At 41.7% G+C, this 22,501-nt stretch overlaps 1 protein-coding gene across 2 annotated transcripts; it reads left to right on the forward strand.

The window, feature by feature from the left end:
* Nucleotides 1-291: 291 nt before the first annotated feature.
* CHKA (choline kinase alpha) lies at nt 292-21,166 on the forward strand. Of its 2 annotated transcripts, XM_042884466.1 has the most exons (12): nt 292-713; nt 3,660-3,771; nt 10,813-10,866; nt 14,145-14,258; nt 14,834-14,967; nt 15,218-15,322; nt 15,679-15,737; nt 17,254-17,341; nt 17,880-17,988; nt 18,448-18,554; nt 18,874-18,955; nt 19,729-21,166. In XM_042884466.1, exons 1-12 carry the CDS (start codon nt 379-381, stop codon nt 19,786-19,788), a joined length of 1,359 nt encoding a protein of 452 aa, XP_042740400.1. In that variant the 5' UTR covers nt 292-378; the 3' UTR covers nt 19,789-21,166. The 2 variants fall into 2 exon arrangements, with proteins under 2 accessions (XP_042740400.1, XP_042740401.1); XM_042884467.1 differs by lacking the exon at nt 10,813-10,866.
* Nucleotides 21,167-22,501: the final 1,335 nt, after the last annotated feature.

Here is a 22,501-nt window from a genome sequence, read left to right on the forward strand (position 1 = left end):
GGTTACCAGGGCGACAGAGGAGCGGCCAATCAGCGCGCCCCGCGCCCGCCCCTTCTTTCTCCTGGGTGAGAGAGCACCAATCGGTGAGCGTTCCGGAAGCCGGCAGAAGGCGCTCTCCCGTTCCGCGGCCCTGCCCCTCGGCCTCGCTCTGGGCAGGAGCTGAGACCCGAGAGCCAATCGGAGCGGGGGGAAAAGGCGTGAGGTGAGCGGGCCCGCGTGCCGCTCTGCCTATAAAATGGGGGCCGGGCGGGGGCGCGCGGCTCATTCGCAGTTGGCGGCCGTGGCGGAGGGGCGCTGTGAAGAGAGATAGAGGGCAGTGTGAAAGCCGCCTCGCGCGTCCGCCCCGACGTCCCTTCCCTGCCGTCGCTCCCTTTCGCCATGAAGACCAAGTTCTGTAACGGCGAGGCCGACCCCTCTCCTCTCGGGCTCCTCCTGGGCTGCGGTCCCGGCTCCGGCGGGGGCGGCGTCGTCCTCCCCGCCGCTGGGCAGCCCCCCTCGCCGCTCTCCCACGGCGGCCCCGAGGGGAAGGACCCTGCGGCGGCGGGCAGAGGCGGCGGTGCCGTGAGCCCGGCCTCCCCCGTGCCGCCGCCGCCCGAGGAGGAGCCGCCGCTCGACCCCCGCACGCGGCGCAGGGCCTATCTGTGGTGCAAGGAGTTCCTGCCGGGGGCCTGGCGGGGGCTGCGGGAGGAGCAGCTCCGCATCAGCCCCATCAGGTCAGTGCGGGCGGAGGGGCGGGGCCGCCTTCTGGGGGACTGCGCGCTGCCGCTTCTCCTCGCCGCTCCTTTTCTCCTTCTCGTCCTCCTCGTTTTTTTTCTTTTTCTTTACCTTCCTTCCGAAACCCGCTGGGAGGGGGCGGGCGGAGGGGACTCGGGCTCGTGCCCGTATCCGCGCGGGGGGGCGGTGGGACGCGTCCTGCGGGAGGTGGGGTGGCGCGGCTCCTTCCAGCCCCGCTGCGGTGCTGCGATGGGCGCTCGTGACTCAGCGCGATGACAGCTGAGGGAGGTTCGGGCGGCTGGGGTGGAAACGGAGGGGTCCTCCGAGCGGCGTGGCATATCCTTGCGAATTAAGTAGTCTGTGTATGTGTGTGATGCCTCGGTCGGTGTCCCGGTGCTCCGTCGTTCTACCTGACCCGAGGTGGTCGCTCTTGTCTTCTCAGGGGGCAGCACTGCTTATAATTCCCTTCGAGTCCTCCTGGTTTTGCCTCCTTAATGCTTATGGGGCTGGTTTTTTGTTTTTACACAAAAAAACGCACGTAAATACCCTTAGTTAGCAGTAACAAAGTGTGGACGGCTGACAAACATCAGCTGACCACCTAAAGAACCTGAAGGAGGGACCCAGTGGGATCTGTGCACCAGTTCTGAGGGAACTGGTGGATGAAGTTGCCAAGCTGCTGTCTGTCCTATTGAAAGGTCGTGATAGTCTCTGCTATATCAAAGTGAGTGTGATTGGCTTATCCCATTAAATGTATTTAAAATCAAGTAATTGATTGAAATCCAGCACAGAAGGCCTGGGTGTTTTTAGTTCTCGCTTGGCAGCAGTCGTAATGAGTTAACAAAGGGAGAGAATCTACAAAAACTGATACTGTTCCTTAACGATAGACTGGACTGGTGTCTCTGTAATCCCCATTGCTTGATTCTGCTTTCATCCTTGTCGGTCTGCACTGCTGGCTGTAAGCACTTAATTTCTAAAGCCTGAGGGTTTAGCACAGTTATTCTGGTATTTCTTGGAATCCTCCTCTCAGAGATGCACTTGAAAAGTTGCTTGGTGTCTTCTGGCTGGGAGGAACTGACGATGGGCTGACATTTCAGAATGGGTTAAACTGTGGGAATTGGTGGTGTTTTGGCCCATGCTTTCTTGGAGAGCAAAGAGAGCAAACAGTCGATCAGAACACAGGTATGAGCACACCTAACTGCTGTGGCTGTGATTCTGGGAAGTTATGGATGGCTTTGCAAATAGGTGATTGGAAGGGCTTACCCTTTGGCAATTTGAAGTAGGCTCCCTTTTATTACCTTCATTTTAATTTCCTTGATTAGCGGTAACTTGTAAGTTCTGGAGTGTGTAAAACTAGTGAGACTTCTCAGGCTGAACTCCATTCAACAGTAGTTTGCTGCTGCTGTTTGTCTGGAGGGGGTCCAAGAGAGAGATTTCTGGACTTCAGTGCACTATATATTCGGGAGTTGGACTCGATCTCTGGAGGTCCCTTCCAACCCCTACAATTCTGTGATTCTGTGATACGCAGGCAGAGTATGTGACAAGAGTGATGAGACAGGATTTGTTTAGTTTTTCTCCAGTAGATTTTATGAACTGAGTTTCTATGTGTTTATTTCTCCTCTTTAAATGCCAACATTTTCATTCAGGGTCTAGAAAATATTTCAGAAAAATGTCTAGCACAGTTTCATTGAAGCCAGAACTGTAGTTGGTATAACTAACCAACATTATGATTGCATCTGAGTGGTTGGGTTCTGATCTTCATTTGCTACTCTTTCCATCTGCCTGGTTTTCCTACCTGTTCACCCCCATGGCTCACTTCATATGATTTCCCTAAGCATCCCTTTTTGAATGCCTGCCAAGCCACCTGGTTCTCTTCTGTCTGCTTTCTTGAATGCATTGTACAGCTGCTGATTTACCCTATTTGCTCAGGTTTTGTCTTCTCAATCATTGGCTCTCAGTCTATAGTCCAGCCCCTCTTCTGTCAGTCACCTCCCAGTAGGTACATACCAAGTCATCCACTTTCTTGGTGGCTCTCGGAAAAGTCTTTCTGATTTCCCTGAGGGATTGTAAGAGAACCCAAATAATTACTTAAAAAAGCAGTAAAGTGAGTATCAGACTGGGACTGTAAACTGGAAGTTATCCACTGCATTTTGGATCTGCGCAGATTCTGGAATCAGAGCTCACTGTGGGTATCACTAAATGCCTGTACTTCGATGCTTTGGGTGATGAAGAGAGCAGCACTGCAGTGGTGCTGCAAACTGCAACACAAGTACTACTATTTAGATACTAGAGTTACTTCAGTAAGGTGAAGAAGTAGCATGCTGCAGGTAAAAATTACCAAGCTTTTGCATCTGTGCTTCCTCATCCCTTCTCTATTAGCTACTATTTTTGGATTGTATCTGTTTTTGGAAGATGTTGTTAATGATGAGATATACAAGGCTTTTTTTTTTTATTTGTAGATGTGATTTGCATTTCTATTCTGGCAGTAAACCAGAAGTTTCAGTGCTTTTTTGTCTGCTGCAAGAGGAAGTAGTAATGTGGGTCCTTTCCAACTCAAAGTATATGTGGTGTTGCAGAAATTTTTTGTTAATGAACATACTGAGGGCAATGGAATTAATACAAAAAGACGATTTGGTAAGGCAAATGCAGATTTAGTAAGCTGCTCTTGAAGTTTGACTACCAGAAACTAGGAAGTACTGCTTTCATCTGGTATCTGGCCTGTAAAGCTGTAAAACACGGGTGCTGTCACTTTTCCTGATTACATGACAAGTCAGCATACTTGTATGTAACCCCTGAGTGGCTGAAGTGCAGATCTCCCCACTTTGCGTGATAAGATTGCAATCAGTACATCAGTTGTCCGTAGTGAAAGGTGTATTAGTGTGATTCCAGTTCATAGCAAGGGAATGCTCGTCTAAATTAGCCAATAATCCATACCCTTCTCTTGGCAGAGGTGGCCTCAGCAACATGCTGTTTCAGTGCTCACTACCCGATTCCATTGAGACAGTGGCAGATGAACCACGGAAAGTTCTGCTGCGCTTGTACGGTGCAATCCTGCAGATGGTGAGTACACGGAGTGCTTTGGGAGAGGGGGGGCTTCTGTAGCTTGATTGAGATGTGTTTGGAGGTCTTCATCGTGACACACTGCTGTGTTATCTGCTTGGGAATGTGTTTTAGTGGCTGTGGGGTAGATGGCTAGCTTAAGGCAGTGCTCTTTATAGTTTGTTCTTGTCTAGAACTTACGCTCCTTTCTACGCAGATCCTGGCTGGCATCTATCAGCTGAAGACTCATTTGCTATCTGTTTGATCAGTAATGCTTTGTATATGGTGTTAAGTTTGGACTATGGTATTCTAGAAATGTTATTAAAATCTGCTTCTGTACAGTGATGTAGGACTGGCATAACTAGCAGGACTGCAGAGGACTAAGCCATTTAATTTCTACCTCAGTAGGGCTTACAACTGAGATTAAAGTTTTTTGTCAGACTTAACTGATACAGTGCTCAAGCATTTTGTTAGAGACCTTGTGCTATGGGAAGACTTGATCTATGGTGTTGTAATAAAAACTATGCATGAACATCAATGCCATATAGCCATCTCATTCCAAAATACATTTTCCCAAGTGTTTGATGTGCCCCATAGCTGGCATGAAACGAGATGTTCATCAAACTCTTGTGCTGTTCCTTTGGGTTTTTTTTGTCAGTAAAAACAGTACAATGCAAACAGCATTTAAATTTGTCAAACCTTAAGAGAAGCAGTTGGCAAATCTGTTTGAAACTGTAGAAAAATCTTGTAGAGATGATCTCTTCTAAAGCTTACAGGCTATTACTGTAGGACTGTATGGCAGATCTTGTCTTATCCATCTCTGCTGGACATTTGATTACCCTGCAGTAAATCGCCATAAGTGTTCAGCCTTATGAAAAATGGCAGCTTCATAAAATTACATTTTGTTGACAATAGCTTCTGTTTGACATAGAGGGTCTGTCTGCCTTCATTATCTGTTAATTTGTGATATTTTCTGATAGTTGTTTGCTTTGAAAAACTGATGCAGTATCTGCAGGAGATTGACTGTTGTGGAAATTTTGGTCCGTTCTTCCTGCATCCTCTGCTTTGACCAAGCTGACTCAAAAATCTCATTAGATGCAATCACTTAAGTGGCTTTCAAATAGTTTTTATGTAACGTGAGATGCAGACTTTACCAGAAATAATGTGAAAGATTGCAGTGGGTTGAAACAGCACGGAGCATTTGGCTGCACCACCGTATGTGTGTTGGGAAAGTTAAACAAGAAGTGTGTAAAAGTGGATTAATTCCAATTTAAATCTGTACTTTGGCTTAAGAAAAAACAAAAATAAAGTGGGGGGGAAGGAACCCAAAAACTTGGAGAAACTGTTTCTAAAGTGACTAGGATTGGTGATACCATTTTTTTTTCATAACTGTTAATGGCTTTAATGCAGTACTGACTTGATATGTAGATGTCTTCAGTAGGAACATGGGCTGTAAAGCTTAGTGTAGTGATAGAACTTCTGTTGCCCAAGAGCTGTGAAGAAATGTAGTGCTCCCCCCATACCCTTTTTTTTTTTAATAAAGGTACAGCAGACTCTAGTGTTTGGTTGCCCTTCTCTTCCCTCAGAGTTTTTCTTGTCTTTTCTGTGCCCCTATTTGCTGAAGGAATCAACAAAAATTGGGGGCTCTAAAATCAGGGAACTAATTTGGTTTGAAAATTGAAAGTGTGTTCATAACTTTCTAACCTTTCTGCTCTTGGTTAAAGGATCTTTTGAGATGTCTAACTTCCTTTATTTCCGTAGTGGCAGTGAAATGACTGCTCTTGTTGGTGCAGTTCACTAAAGGTTAAGTAAGCAGAAAAAGTCCCAAGGTAAAACTTTCAGATTGCATTGAGGTTCACAATTTTTTGTCAACAAACATTTGTCTCTTCCAGCCCCTGTACCTTAAATGCAAGTTAAAATATAAGCAAACTGTTTTATTGGGGTATTTTGAAAACCTGACTTAAGATTCTTATGGATTGCAGCGTGGCTTAAGCAGAATCTTATGACAAGCCTCTTGTATTGAGAGGGTGATCCTTAACTTTTTTAATGACATCACTTGAGTTTAAAGCCCTGTAGAAATCAAGGGACACTGCTTAAGTTGAGTTTTGTGACCTTAATGCTAAAATCAAGACTTAATTCTCCCTGGCTTGTCTTTAACTGACACTGGATATTAGTAGCTACCACTTACATTTTGAGTCGTTGTAGTGTGTTTTAACACCTGCCCATCTTGTTTTCTGTTGCAGTTGGAGCACAAAACGATATCAGCTCCTCTTATTATCCCTGTGAGTACTGCAGATCTGTAGCAATCTGCACCAAATTGATACAGCTGATGAATTGAAGTAAAAGTTTTGAACAGGATAGAAGCAAAAAGTAGGAGCTCCTCACTAACTTGGGCAAATAATACTGACACCATCATTTTCTTTGAGCCACCTTTTAAAGGAACCTTTTCAGCAGTTTGAAAATAGCCCCAGTTTGCTTATTATGAATCTTGGAAGACACAAATGTCAGTACATGAAACTCATCCAATAGAAGCCATGCCAGTTGGCTAAAGCTGCCACGCAGGGAAGGCACGGTGCCTTCCTCTGTCATAACTGATATGTTAAAGCCAGTTTTCTTTGTGTGCATGAATGTTTGGGGGGGGAGTTGGGTGGAGATGAATGGAGCTAGCTTGGCCATTGTTACCAATGGTCGCACTGGCATGGATGTTTAAAAATCAAGGACTTCTCTTGAGTATATCCTTGAGCAGAACTTTTTTTAAGACAAGAATTTGTGCTTGTGACAGGTTAAAGTACTAACCACATTAAAACTCAAGTGTTTGAGGCACAATGCAGATATGTCACCCATTGGAAAAAGGGAAATGCCTTACCCTGCTTTTATTCTTGCTCCGGTTGAGTAGCTAAATTTAAAGAGGAGCACTGAAAATACAACTTCCTCATTGCAAAATGACTTGAACTGTTGGCTAAATTCAGCTGCAACAACTAAAGCAAAAAGTTCTCCACAATGCCATTTCAGACCTCAAGATTGGATTTCATATACAGTGATCTGTAGTAGTTCTACTTAAATTCAGGAAAAAGAAAAAAGGAAAAATTCCCACCTCCTAGAAATACCAAGAGTCTCAATATATGTTAAGCATCAACAAAAGAAAAGCCCAAATTAAGGTGGATTTCTTTGAAGTTCACCTGTCAAAAAGTAAAATGCTGATTGATCCCCATTCTTTTACACATGTCAAAAGAACCTTGAACTCTGTTTCACTGGGACTGTTACTTTGCAATAGCTAAAAGAAAATCTTACATAGAAATGAGGAAAAACAAACCAATATATCTAACATTCATCTGTGGTCTCAATTTCTTTGTGAGCAGATGCAGAATAAGCATAAGTGGTTGCCACTGTTCCGTGGCAAATCCTTTTCCATACCTGCCTTGCTGCCTTTTATTTTTTTTTTAACTAAATAAAATGCAGACTGCTGTGTAACTGTAATTATCAACGTCTTCTGTGGTTGTTGGTGTCCATGTCTGTTTGTAGCATGGAGTAACTACGAATCCCTGGCGCTGGCAGACGGCTTGAAAGAAACGAAACGCCTCTTACGGGGATATATTTGTGTTGGGTGGAGTTAAGGGTGTTCTGGGGGTAATGTACCACTTTAGTTGTATATGCATGTGTTCTCTGCTGCAGGCTTGCCCATGCGATCGTGCCTAGAGCACTCTGGTTTCCAGGTGACAGACACGATTCACGGTATAGTATGAGATCTCTGAAGTTGGAGCGTTCTCTACAGCTTTCATTTTCTTTAGTACTGGATGTCAATGTTTAAAAATAAGGCTTAAGTAGCACCAGCTACTGTCTGTGCATCTGAATGTTTAGAGCAATAACAAAATCTCAAAATACTGCCCCTTCCTTTCCTCTGCTCCCTCAGAAGGGAATGGTAACTTGAAATGAAGAGGATTAGAGAAGTCTTTGTGGCTTTTGAGCGAGAATTCCTAGTTCAAGTCCTACACGTGTTAAATACTAGGACTTTCTAATTAATGTGTTTCTCCGGGCTTAGCAGGGATCAGTGATGAAAGGCAGGTAGGTTCTCAGGAGCAGAAATAAGTCACTGCTGTATCTAAAACTGTTTGTGTTCCCACCCTGTTCAAATAAATGTCTTTTGCCAGCTTCTAGAATGAGAGAAAGCTTCCCCTGTTGCTGTGACTTCTCAGTCAGTGCATTGTAGTGTTGTAATTGGGATTTGGAGATACTGCAGTGCTATGACTTATGCCTACTTGGAAACAACTAAAGCAGAGTGTATGCAGAAAAGTGGAGTTAATTTAAAAGTGTTACATTTGCAGGCAGAGCTTGCAGTTACTTGGGAAAAAAGGTACAAATTGTTCCCCCTCGACGGAGTTCTTCTGTCAAGCATCTTTTTAAACAGAATTTGTCTTCTAATTACAAAAGAAATAAATGTGGGGAGTTAGGGAGAAAATGCTGGAAGAAGTCCGTTCGCTGTATCAAACTGCCAGGTGTGTAAACACAATCTGGTTGTCTTCTAATCACAGATAATGCAGAGTGTCTCCCCTTCTAGGACTTTGATCTCGTACCTGAAATGTACTGCATTTAATTAATTTCCATGATCACTGAACCTCAAATTAGAGTATATACAACTTTTTATTGTGTCTGTGCATTTAGCTATCCTCTCTAGCAAAAAGTGTAGCAAGATTTCTGAATTTGCTTTGAGCATAAACCTTCTCACAGTAACAACCATTGAACAGATATTTCAGTTTGTTCTCAGGGATGTAGAGCACATGCCTGTTCTTAGTTGATATTTCTGTTCAGAAGGACTAATTAAAAACCTCTAGCAATTATTTAATCCTTCTCCTATTTGAGTAAATAAAATCTCATTGCTATAAAAGTAAATAGCTCCCAAAATAAGTTGGGCAAAAGTTGGAGTGTGGTAGAAGGGTTTTAGAAAAAAAAAAAAAAAAAAAAAAAAAAAGATAGAAGCAACAGGTGAAATTTTGGCTATTTGAGCCAAGAGGGTGAGCTGGTTATGTAGATGAATATCTATGCGATGGTATCTCATCATCTGAGATGTTTGGCTTTGAGCCTCTTCTCATAGATGATTGTGCAGACAGAAAATCAAATCCTAGTGCTTGAACATCCATTGAACTCTTTAAAGAGTTTAACTCTTGAATTTCTGTTACATGAAATCGCATCCTGCTTTACTTTGTTCACATTGACAGCATGTACTGGAGACTGTGCTAATCCTAGGCTGAGCACATGGCCACTTGTGAAGTCTGATCCTCTCCAAGCTCCCATTCCTATCTACAAGTTATTTGCGAATTGCTTTGCATTCATCCTCCCCTGGATGCTAATGCTGTATGCTGAGGGAACAGAAAAGAGGAAGGGGTGCTGCAGAAGTCTCCTTTTCTGATGACTCTGCAGTAACATCCCTAACTGCCTCCTTCTAATGGCACAGTGGATGCCATTAGGATATCTCTGATGCTAATTTGAGGTGGAGTCCTTCGAACTGGCTAGCTCTTTACACATGCCTTCTGTAAAGCGTGTGCCAGTTCAGGTTCTAGGGGAAAGTCTAATCTGCTTACCTTCTGATGAACTGAGCCATTCTGAGAGCACCATTAATCAGGAAAGACTCCTGGATGGTGAGTAACTTTCTGACTGTTCAAGAAAAATCTGTAAGATGCAATAGTGGTATTGATGTAGGACATGCTTGTTCAGAAAAGCTCTCTGTACATTACTTAAATGCTATCGTGTAGTTACACATTTAGCTTCTAGTGAATGCCTTTTGACTTTATTAATTTCCTTGAAAGGAATATAAACTAATAGTAGTCTTCATATTGTCTTGTTTTGAGCTTAGTATCCTAGTGGAATGGGAAGTACTTGCTGAAAGACCATGGATTCATGTTAACTATACTTCTTCTATAGCTTCTGAAATAACGTAACTGCATAGCTCGTGTAAATCTTTAGCTTGTTGTATTGTACTGAAGACAGCTGGTGTTGCTTAACTGTATTCTGTTAAGTTCGTATTTCCACCCGTTCTGGACATGTTAGAACGCTGGGACAGAAAGGTATGCACACGGTTCTGTGAATCACACGTTTTATTCAGAGGGTGGAGATGCAGGCTGCCTTCATGGGCCTCTAAACTCAGTCTGGTTTAAACAGTCTATGGTGGAATTGCAACGTAAAGTAGCAGCCACAAACTATCGCTAAATCTGAGCAAACATTTGTTTCTCTTCTCCTTACCTTCAGAACTTTAAAGGACAAGGCTTTTATTACGGCTTGAATTTTAAACGTGGCTCTGTTAAAAGCATGTGCCATTGAAGGGGGGGTTGCTGAGGATGTGATTTGGTACTCTGAAGCTGCTTTGTAATGACAGTCAATGAGCCTAGCACAGTACATTTTGCATGGAATTGGTTAAAGATTTGCTTGTATACTGCAGTTCTTGCTGATGTGACTTACGTGGGCATTTCATTTGAAGATAAATCCTGGATTTGCATACTTAGTGGTATGTGCACATAACAGACTGGACAGTATATATATTCCTTATATAATTAAGGAAATCTTTGCCAAAAGAATTTAGGGGAAATAAACATTTAAAATTACACTTAAAACGAGTGCTTTGCGAGCTTTACCAATAGTCCTTCAAAGGCTCTTATGTAATTTATGTAGCTTATCTCTTAAGTGTTTTAGCTGCAAGAAGAATGTCATCCCAGATGTTGTTCAGAGGGACTTAATTTTCTCTAAGTTAAAAGCATATATTTAAGCTTGTGATGCATTGACATGCAGATTTGAAATACTGGGGAACAGAAACACCTGAAACCCATCTCCTGAGCTGTTTGCAGGAGTGGCTTGGTCTCAGTGGCACATCCTTTTGAAAGGTTTTGGAATTGGTGGAATAGGACTGCGGTCAGAGGTCAGATGGATGCTAGTGCTGTAGTTGTCACAGATCAAGACACTGTTGAGACATCTAGTTAACTGTAGCTGGCACTTCTACTCCCTTTGTTCTGGTGGTTGCAGGTTAATCATGTTAAATTTCATCTTCTCATTGTGCTTGCTTTTTCTCATCCATAGAGGTCCTGTAATAAAGGAGAATCAGAACAGTCTCAAAAGGAAAATGACTTGCAAGTAAGTAATTATATTTGCTTGCTTAACAGAAGTTTAGAAATAGGGAAATACCGTGAGTCTGCTTGTTCTGAACCAGTACTCAGTCTGCCTGGTGCCTGGGCTGTGGTGTTAGAAACTGTGAAAAGTAAGGAAGAAAACACATCTATTTGCTCATGAAAGTGATACAGTGATGTGAGCGTCTGTGCGTAGTTTGGAGATAGTTAAGTATTCTACATTAACATGAAACACTCCAATTTCAATGTAGATGGTTTTGTACCAATTCTTGCCCTTGTAACTACTGAAGTAGGGCTCTTCTTTTGGTGCTAGAGAAGGATCAGCACTCTACCTAATCCCTACTCTGTAATAGATCAAAATTGATTCTGAGGAAAGTATGTGGAGCTGGGGAGTTCCTTTTGAACCTAAAATGGTTTTGATGAGCATTGTGCTTGAATCATCTGCATTCTGCAAACTTTACACTGTTTGTGTTTGAAACCACTTCTGCTCATCCAGCATAATGTCTGCCAGAGTGCAGTTTTTTATAGTCATCTGAACAGAATTTTGGTAGCTTAGATTTTTTACCTTGGCAGTGTTTTTCCTAGGGGTAACATTGCAGCTTGTTAGCCAGATGGTTTGCTTCTTACACATTATCATTTGTACTGTCATTTTTAGTTCTGTGAAGGCTTTGGCAGTGGTTAAGGAGGAATACATATAACTCAAATTTAAATGCTGTTTTTTTTTTTTTCTTGTATTGTTTTTGTTTCCAGAGAATTTGAAATGGCTTAAGCATTTTTCTGGGGAACTCAACTCACCTTAAGGTGGCTTTAAAATGTTTGTTTTTGAAAGTCTACTTTTGAAGTCTAGATGAGATTTCATGAAGTTCGCGGAGCTGCCCTTGTTCTCAAGTGACTGATCTTATGGCAGGAGGAGTTCTTTGGCTGCTCCATTCAAACCTTTGTATTTAAGTGCCAGGTCTGAGAGCATTCAAACTCAACTCCTACTGCTGTGTTTGTGTAATGTTCACCTGAATTTCTGTCTGGAGGCAGATCTTTCATGGAGACATGTAGCCATTCTTATTAATACTGCTGACACAGCGTTTAGAAACTTGCAAGCACGTAGTTGTGGATTATTTTAATGTTCTGCATTTTCAAGTGTGGTAGGCAATTGGGATTAGGCAGAACCATAACAAAAGTAACCAAAATTGTAAATGGAGATCTCTCTGATTACCACTCCTGATGCATTAAGGGGAATCTTAATGAAAGGGAGATTTAGGTTAGATATTAGGAGGAAGTTTTTCACACAGAGAATGGTGATGCAGTGGAACAGGTTGCCTAAGGAGGCTGTGGATGCCCCATCCCTGGAGGCATTCAAGGCCAGGCTGGATGTGGCTCTGGGCAGCCTGGTCTGCTGGTTGGTGACCCTGCACATAGCGCGGGGTTGGATCTAGATGATCACTGTGGTCCTTTTCAACCCAGGCCATTCTGTGATTCTGTGATAAGATCAGACACAGGGTGAGTGAAAAATATGCTCCCTTTGAACTCTGCTATTAAAGTTTGGTTTGAGGTTGTAATCTGTGGATCAAGCACTATAGAAAAACACTAGCATTGTCAACTGTCTGGAGCTTTTTTTTGTTGATGGCTATCAAAGTTTCTTTTGACTTTTCTTAGGATAAAATTGTGGGATAAACTTAGGTGGGTTCAAGGAATACTTAAGCTTGAATTCAGGGGAAAAAGTATACTTCTCTTGTAGAAAGTGGACTGGAGATTTGTAGGATATCTTTACAGATGATCAAATTTCTCAATTACTCCTCATGCATAAGATCATTCTTTTGCTTTGGCACTTGCTGTTATCTGAGTATCCTGAATTCTCTTTCAGTGAGAGATGTGAAATCAAGAAGGTAATATCTTAGTGGGCACAACCAACGGAATTGCTGTGATGAGGCTTTTAGAACACCCTGGTGTTGTACCAGCAACACACAAGTTCAGTATCTGTTGGTGTTGGGGTAGACATTTAGTAACCTGCATCTAATTTGCTTTTCTTTTTGGTGCTTGGTGTTAGGCTTTAGAACTTTCACTATGGAGCTAAGAGCATGTCAAATGATAATATATATCTCTCTTGAGGCAGAACTAACACACCAACGGCTGAGATGGAAGTTGGTGTGTTAGTTCTGCCTCGGCTGAGATGGAGAAATAGTGGAGGGCATGGATTTACTGCATTCACGTGCAAGTCATCTGAATTGATTTCCTTGATGGCCTCTTTGCTTTTTATTGAAGCTAATACTTCAGAGTGCGGCTGTTAGTCTTTGCTGCACTTCAAAGTGAAATGCTACACTTTCCTGAGAGTGTAACAGCGCAGTAAGGTGTAGGACAGTCATTAGGAAAAAAAAGCTGTGAAACTGCTTGAAGATTGCTTTAGAGTAGAACCTGAATAAAAAGGGTTAGCTGCTATCTGAGACTGCAGTGAATATAGTCATACAAAAGGCTGTGTAGCTCAAAATACCTGAGAGCTTTCCTAGTTCTGTGCTCTTGCTACTTAAGGCTTGTTAGTATGGTGGGTCAGGTTTTGAGGTGAGCTGCTCAAATATCAGCAGAGTTCATAAACCTCTTGAAAGTAAGAACAGCTGGATCCCTGATGATGTAGTTGCTAGATGTGGAGAACTCTTTTATGGCTTCAGTTTTAGAAATAACCTGTCAAGAAAGCTGTACGTGAGTGACTTTAACTGTATGTTTGAGACATACTTCATATAAAAAAACCCTGCTGGCCTGTGATTGTTATGGGCTGTTTATTGATGTAAAGAAAACCTCATGAAGGCTGAGGTATGTTTGGACATAGTGAAGGAAGAATGTTTATTCACCCTTGCCTCCTTAGTGGGAGTTCCAATTATTCTCTCCTTCTAATAAAAAGAGAAAGAGGGAAGACCTAAAGCGTGCTTAGTAGAAACAAACCCTAATTCATTCTTCTGAATGAAAAGCTGGTTAGTTCAGTCACTCACTTTATTCACTTGCATGATTAAACTGTCCTTTCATGAGGTACTGCTCCAAATTGTGTTACAATCACTAGGAATAATGTTCACAGTTCCCATGATGTGTTTCAGCAGGATAAGCTGCTTTGGAAATAAATTTGCAGAGTTCTGACAGCATAGGGAAGAGAGAATAGTTTGGTTTTTGCATAGTCTTCCTTTGTCCTGACCCATCCAATGGTATCTAAATAGTACTTGCTTTCTCCCCAGTTTGAGACTTGTTAAACTCTTCTGGTGGCACCACATCATGTTTTGATATATTTTTTTAATTTTTCTTTTTCAGGGGGCAGAAGCCATGGTTTTGGAAAGTGTTATGTTTGCCATTCTGGCAGAGAGAGCTCTTGGCCCAAAGCTGTATGGAATCTTTCCACAGGGGAGACTGGAGGAATTTATTCCCGTAAGTCCTGTTCATAATTAGTTAGTGGGCTGGTAGTTGTTTTAATTGATTGTGACAAGAAGGTCTCTGAACTGCCCAGAGAAGCAGGGATGTGGGAATGGAATACTTGGCAGTCTGCAGTAATTGCTAGCTGTAATTCAATACAGTTACAGTGGGTGTTGGAGAGCCCAATTACAGCTCTTGCCAGGAGGAGATATCTAAAAATTCCTCAGCTGTAGCAGAGACTAATAAATGAAGATAAAAAGCTTGTTAGATACCAAACATAGCATTGGAAGCTATAGAGTAACACTTTCCTTTAAAAGCAGTGAGAGCAGATGCTTTTGATGTCCTTAAATATTTATACTTAGTCTGCTTTGAGGGTATTCTTGGTGTGAGATTTGATATTCCCCAGGTCTTGATCTAGAGCAGAGTTGATTAAGTCCTAAGTAAGCTGGCCTAGCTAACTCAGCTTTTCCAAGTACAGTCTATCAATTTAAGTTCATACTGGGGGGATGAGGAAAAGTGTATTGCTGAAGTACTAATTCTTTCTAGTACTCATCTTAACTGTACTTAAAGAATACTGTACTTTATTACAGAGCAGGAAACTAAGTACTGAAGAACTGAGCTTGCCCGACATATCTGCTGAAATAGCTGAGAAGATGGCAATATTTCATGGCATGAAAATGCCATTTAATAAAGAACCTAAGTGGCTTTTTGGGACAATGGAAAAGTAAGTTATGCACTATTTGAAGTACATGAACAAGGTGGCTTGTTGTAAACTTGATATTTGGAAATTCTTCCTGAATGACAGTACTCAAAAAAAACATTTCTTAGTTATCTGATGATCATAAATTATTTGGGGAGGATGCATTTTCTTTAGCGCTTATTTTTAAACTTCCTCAATTTTAGTTTAATGTTAATGTGGGAAGATGTTTTGTTTATTGGCATAAGCACTGTACTGTTATCTTTATTTTTCACAGGTATCTAAATCAAGTGCTGAGGATAAAATTTACTAGAGAATCCAAAACTAGGAAACTGAACAAACTCCTCAGTTACAATCTACCCCAGGAAATGCAAAATCTAAGGTAGGCTTATCTACAACTGTCTTCTTGGTCTCAGTTTTAGTATCAATTTGTGTATTTGTTCAAGTGCATTGTACTGCATAGTACCCTGTATTCATTTCACTCTACAAGTTGGAGATTTTGTGGCTCTGTAGCCAACCTGTGTGTGGTATTATTACAGATGAATAAAATCACTTGCTGATCTCAGATGCTGATCAATGAAGTCCTACTTCTGTTGTGATCTTCTGCTTGTAATAAATAGGCTCTTGCTAGAAATAAATAGCACTTCAAATTCTTACAACGAAGTCCATCCTTTACCTAGAAATTGAACTGAACTTAGTGATCTGTTACTAACTGGCTCCTGTACTGCTGTTTTCTAGAGCTATGCTTGAGGCTACTTCATCACCAGTTGTATTTTGCCACAACGACTGCCAGGAAGGTAAGCTGGCCTTGTTCAGCGATGCGGTGTTGAGCCTTTTTCCGACCACTTGTTTGTTCTCTGAGAGGCAGTCGTATTACCAAGGTACTGCCTGGCTGCTGACCTGAAGTAACAGCCTGTGCACTCCCAGTGTGCATCAGCAGCAAGGCAAAATGCGTTGACTTAATGATTGTCTGGGCTAATGAAGAGGATGACTGAAGCGTCATCACTCGAGCTGAGTGTGTACACAAGCTCAGTACAGGTTTGAGTTTCCTGATAGCAGCATCTTTGCAGCCTTGAGTGAGATAGGATATTCTGTAGCCCTTTTGAAAGAAAGAGCTGAAGAAGTGAATGGTGAAAGTGGAGATTAGGGGAGTTTGAGTCAGCAGTTCTCAACTTGCACTGGTGCGAAACATCAGAAAAATAAGCTTCCCCTTTTTATGAGAGTCATGTAGGAAATTGCACTTTTTGTGAGCTAATTGTCCAGGGAGAAGAGAGAGGAGGCAAGGCTTGAGGTTCTGCATGTGGGTGTCCTTTTACCTGTACAGAGGGTAAGCTAGGCTGAGCTGCAAGGATATTAGACCAGGGCCATGTGTGGGGCTGTTGTGTTCGCAGGGGTCCCCACAGTGTTAGTGAAGACTGAGGAATGGACCTAGAAGAGGATTGCCCCAGGGGACAGGCACATAGGGATAGGGAGCACAAGGGGAAAAAGCCACTGAAATGAGGAATGAGGAGCTGTCTCAACAGTAGTAGAATTCAGGATCTCATTCCAGGTACAGTACTAGGAGAGTTTGCAGTGTGATAGGGTTCAGACAAGCTTTGGGAGCTAGATTTTCAAGATTTAGGGTGAATATTTGAAGGAATAGGGAAAATACTGTGCTTGTGTTACTGGTGCAAAGGTAGGTGAATTAGATTTGACATGAAATCAGATCAACACATGGGTAGTGGGCAGAATATAGCAGGAATTAGAATTGCACTAAATTGATTTACCAGTAGTAAAACTGTTATCGTTTGACTGCGGGCAGACTTACAAGTTTTTGGTAAGTTACTGTGATAAAGAGAATAGAAAGACAGATAAAACAACCTCCCTTATACAGGAAGAGGCTGAGCTTTTCTGAAGGTACTATTGTGCTACGTAGAAGAGCGGAGTGATTGAGTCCATGGCTTTCAGGCTGCTGAAAAGCAATTCTGTCCCAAGTGTTGTGTGATCAATGATAGTGCCGTGCAGGTCTGAGAGATGCTGTATAATTTAGATCTCGTGTGCTGTAAGCAAAGTGAGAGCTTTGGGGGAGCAGACGTGCCTCCCTGCCTGCACAGAAGAAAACTTTTTTGCTTTCTGCTTTTTCAAGGCTTATAGTATATATCTCAACTTTGCAACTTGGCTGTTCCTATTACTCTTATGTATAGATGGAAGGGATAACTGGGATTATCTGAACAGTGTTTCTTAAGACACAGCATGGCTTTTCTGTAATTTCCCTGTGACTGAGTATGCTGTCTGTATAAACATTATCTTATAATATTCTGCTAATGTTTTTAGGTAATATCTTGCTTCTAGAAGGCAGGGAGAATTCAGAAAAACAAAAGCTGATGCTCATAGACTTTGAATACAGCAGCTATAATTACCGGTAAGTCATTTTCTTCTTTTCTGTTGAGCAAGAAGATGTATTGCATTTTTAAGGCTAGAATGAGCAAGTGCTGAGCTGCTGGTTATGTCTATTCCTAATGAGTTGTGTTCTGGACCTAGTGGTTAATTACAGATGTAATTAACCAAAACAGCCTTGGTTCTGACAGCTTTGGGTGTAGGCTTAGCTCAGAAAATATGGTCACAGATGCTGGAGCTTGCTGGATTGAAGAGCTTGTTCACTTAGTTCACTTACTGCAGACAGAAGTAATGCTAATGCTAGTTGTGTCTGACTTAGTGCTGAGATGTACTGCTTACCTGTGTATTTCATCTGTCTACATGTAGCTGGTAATTTCTGTTAATAGCTGTCCATCTTTTATACTTGGTTTTGGTGACTCGCAAAGAAGCTGTAGAGAAATGACAGATGAACTACTTCCTTTAGCAAGAACTGCAGCGAGTTGTACCAAGTAGCCTTGTGCTTCTAAACTTGATCAGTCAAGAGCAAATGGCTGGTGTACAAATAAAGACTTTCTCTTTTTCAGAGGCTTTGACATTGGGAATCACTTCTGTGAATGGATGTATGATTACACATATGAGAAGTATCCATTCTTCAAAGCTAGTGTTCTTAAATATCCTTCAAAGAAGCAGCAGGTGAGCACATAAGAATAAGTAATAAGCCGCTGTCTACAGTCTTCAGATCTTAACTCTCCTTTCCAATTCTAATTTAGGTTTGCTTTTTTCTAGAACTTTTCTTCCATGGCTTCCCATGTATAGTAGTTCCTATAATCCTGACTACTTGCTTTAAAGCTGTACAAAGTTCATAACAGCCATTCAGGGTAGAATTTCTCCTGTGTTTTTTTGCTATGCACCACAAAAATGAAGTCCAATAGCTGTGGAGTGCTGCTGTGAAATTAGCTGTCAGTAGCAAGATGTCAGCTGTTGTCCTTTCCTAAACCAGACTTCCAAGCAATTAGTGGAATTGCCATTAATCTAACTCTAGCACTGTCTATGTTTGGAAAAAATACAACATATTCAAAACTGCCTAATTCTGAAAGAAGCAAATCTGCTTTGAGACAGGTTTGTAACATTTTTTTATTACTTGCTTTCTAGCTTCATTTTATCTCCAGTTACCTGTCTGCATTCCAAGATGGCTTTGAAAATCTGAGCAATGAAGAGAAGTCCAAACTAGAAGAAGAAATGTTGCTAGAAGTTAATAGGTAAAATACCTTTCTTGGCTCTGTCTTGAAACTTCCATTGATACCCACCTCTGTACCTCAGAGGAACTTCAGCCAAGAAGATGCTAAGTGGTTTCTGTATGGTGAAGAAAAACTTGTCAACTGCAAGCTTTAGATGTGTGATATGCATGTAGTAGAGTAAATAAAATATTAGGAAAGCTAATGGAATTTTGTGTAGTATCATACTTTAAGGAGAAAAAAGGTGTGGCCACCCCCAAACTACAGCTTGTATTCTAACAGGACATTGAGTTCAGTTGGCACCTGGTTGGCTGTTATAGTAAATGTAGTCTTGTCATTTCAGGTTTGCTCTTGCATCGCACTTCTTCTGGGGTTTGTGGTCTATTATACAAGCAAAGATCTCATCCATTGAATTTGGTTACCTGGTAAGTTCTTTAATAATAAAGTTTCATTGAATTAAAAATGTATGTGGTAAGTAACCTGTGATACATTATCAGAGTAAATGAAATGGCTGCTCAGTGCAACTTAAAACTTCTAAGTGGAGTTTAAAAAAAAAACCCACACCCATTTGTTACTAGCTTTTTTTCCTTCATTTTAATGATAACTCCTAGGATTCTAAAAACTTCAGAAATTACTTTCACTGTTACATAGCCAGACTAGCTGTGCATGTCAGACCTTGCCGTGGTGTGACTGCCTTGCAGTGAAGCCATTCTCTTGCAGCAAGAGATCCCCTGCAAGAGGGGAACAGTAAGTGTGAATTGGAAAAGTGAGTGGTTGCAGAGAGCACACAGAACATGTTGGTACCCGTTGTGCAGCAGTGTCAATGCCAGGTAGCTTCTGTTTCCAGATGAACTCTTGATGCGAGGTGTTTAGGGTACTGTAAGTGATATAACCTTAAGGTATGCTGAATATCTTGCAGAAAGTGTTGCAGAAACCATTCCTGGTGAAATCTTGACTTTTCTAGTTCCCTTTTTTACCCTGATGTTTTGGTGGCAGCAGCTAACAGTGTTGGTTGAAGTAAAATATGGGAGGAAACTTTAGAGGCGAGAAATCCTTTGGGGAGATTACCTTGAGCAAATAGATCAAGTTCATTGGGCTGATGGTTTAGTAAGGTAACACAGTTAATACCTTCATTGTTTCCCCTTACCAAACATAGACATGTGGCTGTTCACTGTTTCAATGCTTTGTGTTTCACCAGGAATATGCATTATCCAGATTTGATGTGTACTTTGATCAGAAGAAGAAGCTCCAAGTATGAATGTGGGAGGAGTGGCCTGTTGGTTATTGTATGAAGAGGGCAGCTGGACAGAACTTTCACCGTGCTTAGGCTACTGTATCTGTAACGAAGGTGTCACTGACTTCCAATTCCTTGGAAGGCAGGAGTACAATACTGAAGACTGTATAAAAATGACTTGTTTACAGTTTCATAAGTATGTGGAATGAGATTGAGAGGCAAAAGTAAAATACAACAGTGCAATATCTTAAAATCCTTCTAATCTAGAATTTAATCTAGAAGATATTTTATATACTGGGGGAAGCTTACAATTAAGTGTCAATACCACCTGCATCAGAGCAAACAGTGTTACTGTACGTTTTCTAGGGGTTTATTGTCATGAGGATGAATGTTGTAAGCAGAACAGCTGTAAAGGTGTAGACATTGTAGACATTGCCTCTTAATGAGAAGGAAAAGCAAAGGCAACAACTGTTACACTGTGAAGTAGGCTTCAAATCTTACTGTGAGATTAGGTTCAACATGCCCCGTGAACACTATCTTCAAAGCTGCTGATACCTTACACCACTTTAACCATAAAGCAAGGAAACGCATGGAAGCTGCGTGCTTTCAAGTGTTATCTGCGTATACACGAATGTTTCTCTTAAGCTGGTGTGCCTGTGAAGTATGAATGAACTTTGAACTGGACATTCCAAAGGAGTTTGTCTTCAACCGTTCATTCCTCATCCTCCAAGAACATGCTTTAGCCCAGCCTGGTTGTCTCCTGAAATGCCGCGTTCAGCACAAGGGGTTCTGTGTGCGGTCAGCACTGGGAAGAGTGCCTTGAATTACTCTAGCTACTCCCCAGACAACTGGATTGACACTGATGAGACTGACAAATTGGATCCCATCTCTCTTCTTGACTGGCGTTGCCTCGGTACGTGTCTGTAAGGAATGCTAAAGCCAAAGACTGCGGAGAACACTTCAGGAAGTGGCTGTTCTGCCCGTCCAGTGCTTGTGTGGCTTGGGAGGTGCTTTTCTTGTACCTCCAATTTTCATCATGTTCCAGCAGTGCAGTAAAGTGGGGCGTCTCGTGGGGAACAATAACATGTATATTGAAACTTGAGTATAATCTCTGTACATGTCATCTAAAGATTTCTTTAGACTTTTGGGAACTTGTTTATTTTGAACATTACTTGTGCTTTCTAACACACTGTATTATAAATAATAAACTTTTAAGTCTACCCTTTTTTTCATTTGTATAGCAAATACTGTTCCAAGCAGTTGAAGAAAATGTGCAGCATTTCATGTACTGTATTGCATAACTTGTAAAAGCTGTTGGTTTATTCTCTAGTATAGAGAATCATTTTGCATACACAATTATTAATGCTTTATAATAAATATAAAAGCACTTGAAAAGATCATAGTTGATGTTCTGAAGTCTTCCTTTCATCTGCAGAGTAAAACAGCTGCAGTTTCTGGCCTCAATCTGTTCTGGAAATACTTTGGTTCCGCCTTTAAGATAAGCTGGAGTTAAACGAGGCTTGATGCTTTCTCTTCTGCACCTTTTGTAGTTACTGTGTAGCTGAGTACTGATAGTACTACATGAGGAAGAAGGGCAATTAAAGCAAGTAATGAGAGGTAGGCTGAAGCTTGGTTTAAAATGTATAGCTTTAGAGGTAAGAAGAGGTTTAGGTTTAAGCAATTTACTGTCCTGCTGACTGCTCTAAACAGTTAACAGGGCAGTGTTGAGGCTGCTAAAAGTTGAGAACGTGTACTGAGTTTTACTGGCACACCATGTGAAGCTTTTGTAGTATGAATATTTGGGTAATTTATAAGGCTGAGGGCTTCATTTAATGTGTGTTATTGCACATACAATCAATCCAGTGGGGATGGCAGGGAGGGCAACAACTCAGAGTGATGTTAGGCAGCTAGTTGGAAAGGACTGTATTCCTCTGAGGGGAAAAAACCAAACGTGCTGTCTTGTGCCTTTAAAGCGAGCTTGGTCTGGAAGGGTGGTATTCTCCCAGGTGCTGTGTGTTAGGCTGAGCTGGATGCAGGTGGTTCCAATCTAGTCAGCTGGGAGCGCTGCTTAGGTTCTGCTGTGTGTGGCTCTTCTTGCAGATTGCCTGCTAAGGGTGAGTTCTCTGAATTATTTTAACATTTACTTTAGATGAGGCTGCTATAGTTCTATTTCTCAGTTGTTACTTCATTTGGGGCAGTGTTGTAGCAGTGGTGCTTCCAAGCTGGCCAAGCAGTTACTTGTATGCATTGGCACATCTCTATTGGGGTTTTGTCTTGTGGAGTCACCTTAAAACTTGCTGTCAGCGTGGTTCAACTTTAAATTCAAAATATTTGAGTCAAACTGGCTTGCTGTTCATAAAGGCAATTGGAATCTGATTACTCCTTCCAGTTGACTGGGAAATAAAACCAGTACTTGAGCTTTGCTTTCTTGACTGCTTTTATGTCTACTTTAGAAATCCTTGACTTAATGTCCATGTCACTTTGCAAGTCCAGACACTGCTGAAAGGGCCTGCTTTCAACTGATGAAAATGAGACTTCTAGTATAAGCTATCCTGGCAAACCTCCACTCCCCAGCATTGAGGGTACTAACAGGATAAACTTACCATGACTGTTTGGCATCCCTCTTTGAAATTGCTTTCTGAAACGCAGTTTCACTAACAATGTTGCTCTCCTGTGTGTGCATGTCTCAGTCAGGTCTGCTGCCTTCCATAGCAATTGTCCTTCCCCTACCCCCCCC

The sequence above is a fragment of the Lagopus leucura genome, unplaced genomic scaffold, assembly GCF_019238085.1.
Source record: "Lagopus leucura isolate 7727_CA_CO unplaced genomic scaffold, USGS_WTPT01 Super-Scaffold_100044, whole genome shotgun sequence".
In the NCBI taxonomy this organism is placed as follows: domain Eukaryota; kingdom Metazoa; phylum Chordata; class Aves; order Galliformes; family Phasianidae; genus Lagopus; species Lagopus leucura.

What these genes read in the sequence shown, in the direction of transcription:
- CHKA (XM_042884466.1), top strand. Translation starts at nt 379, where the DNA reads ATGAAGACCAAGTTCTGTAACGGCGAGGCCGACCCCTCTCCTCTCGGG. An exon ending in CAGGAAATGCAAAATCTAAG is followed by an intron (nt 15,323 to 15,678) that starts GTAGGCTTATCT and finishes GCTGTTTTCTAG; the next exon opens with AGCTATGCTTGAGGCTACTT. An exon ending in ATGTTGCTAGAAGTTAATAG is followed by an intron (nt 18,555 to 18,873) that starts GTAAAATACCTT and finishes TTGTCATTTCAG; the next exon opens with GTTTGCTCTTGCATCGCACT.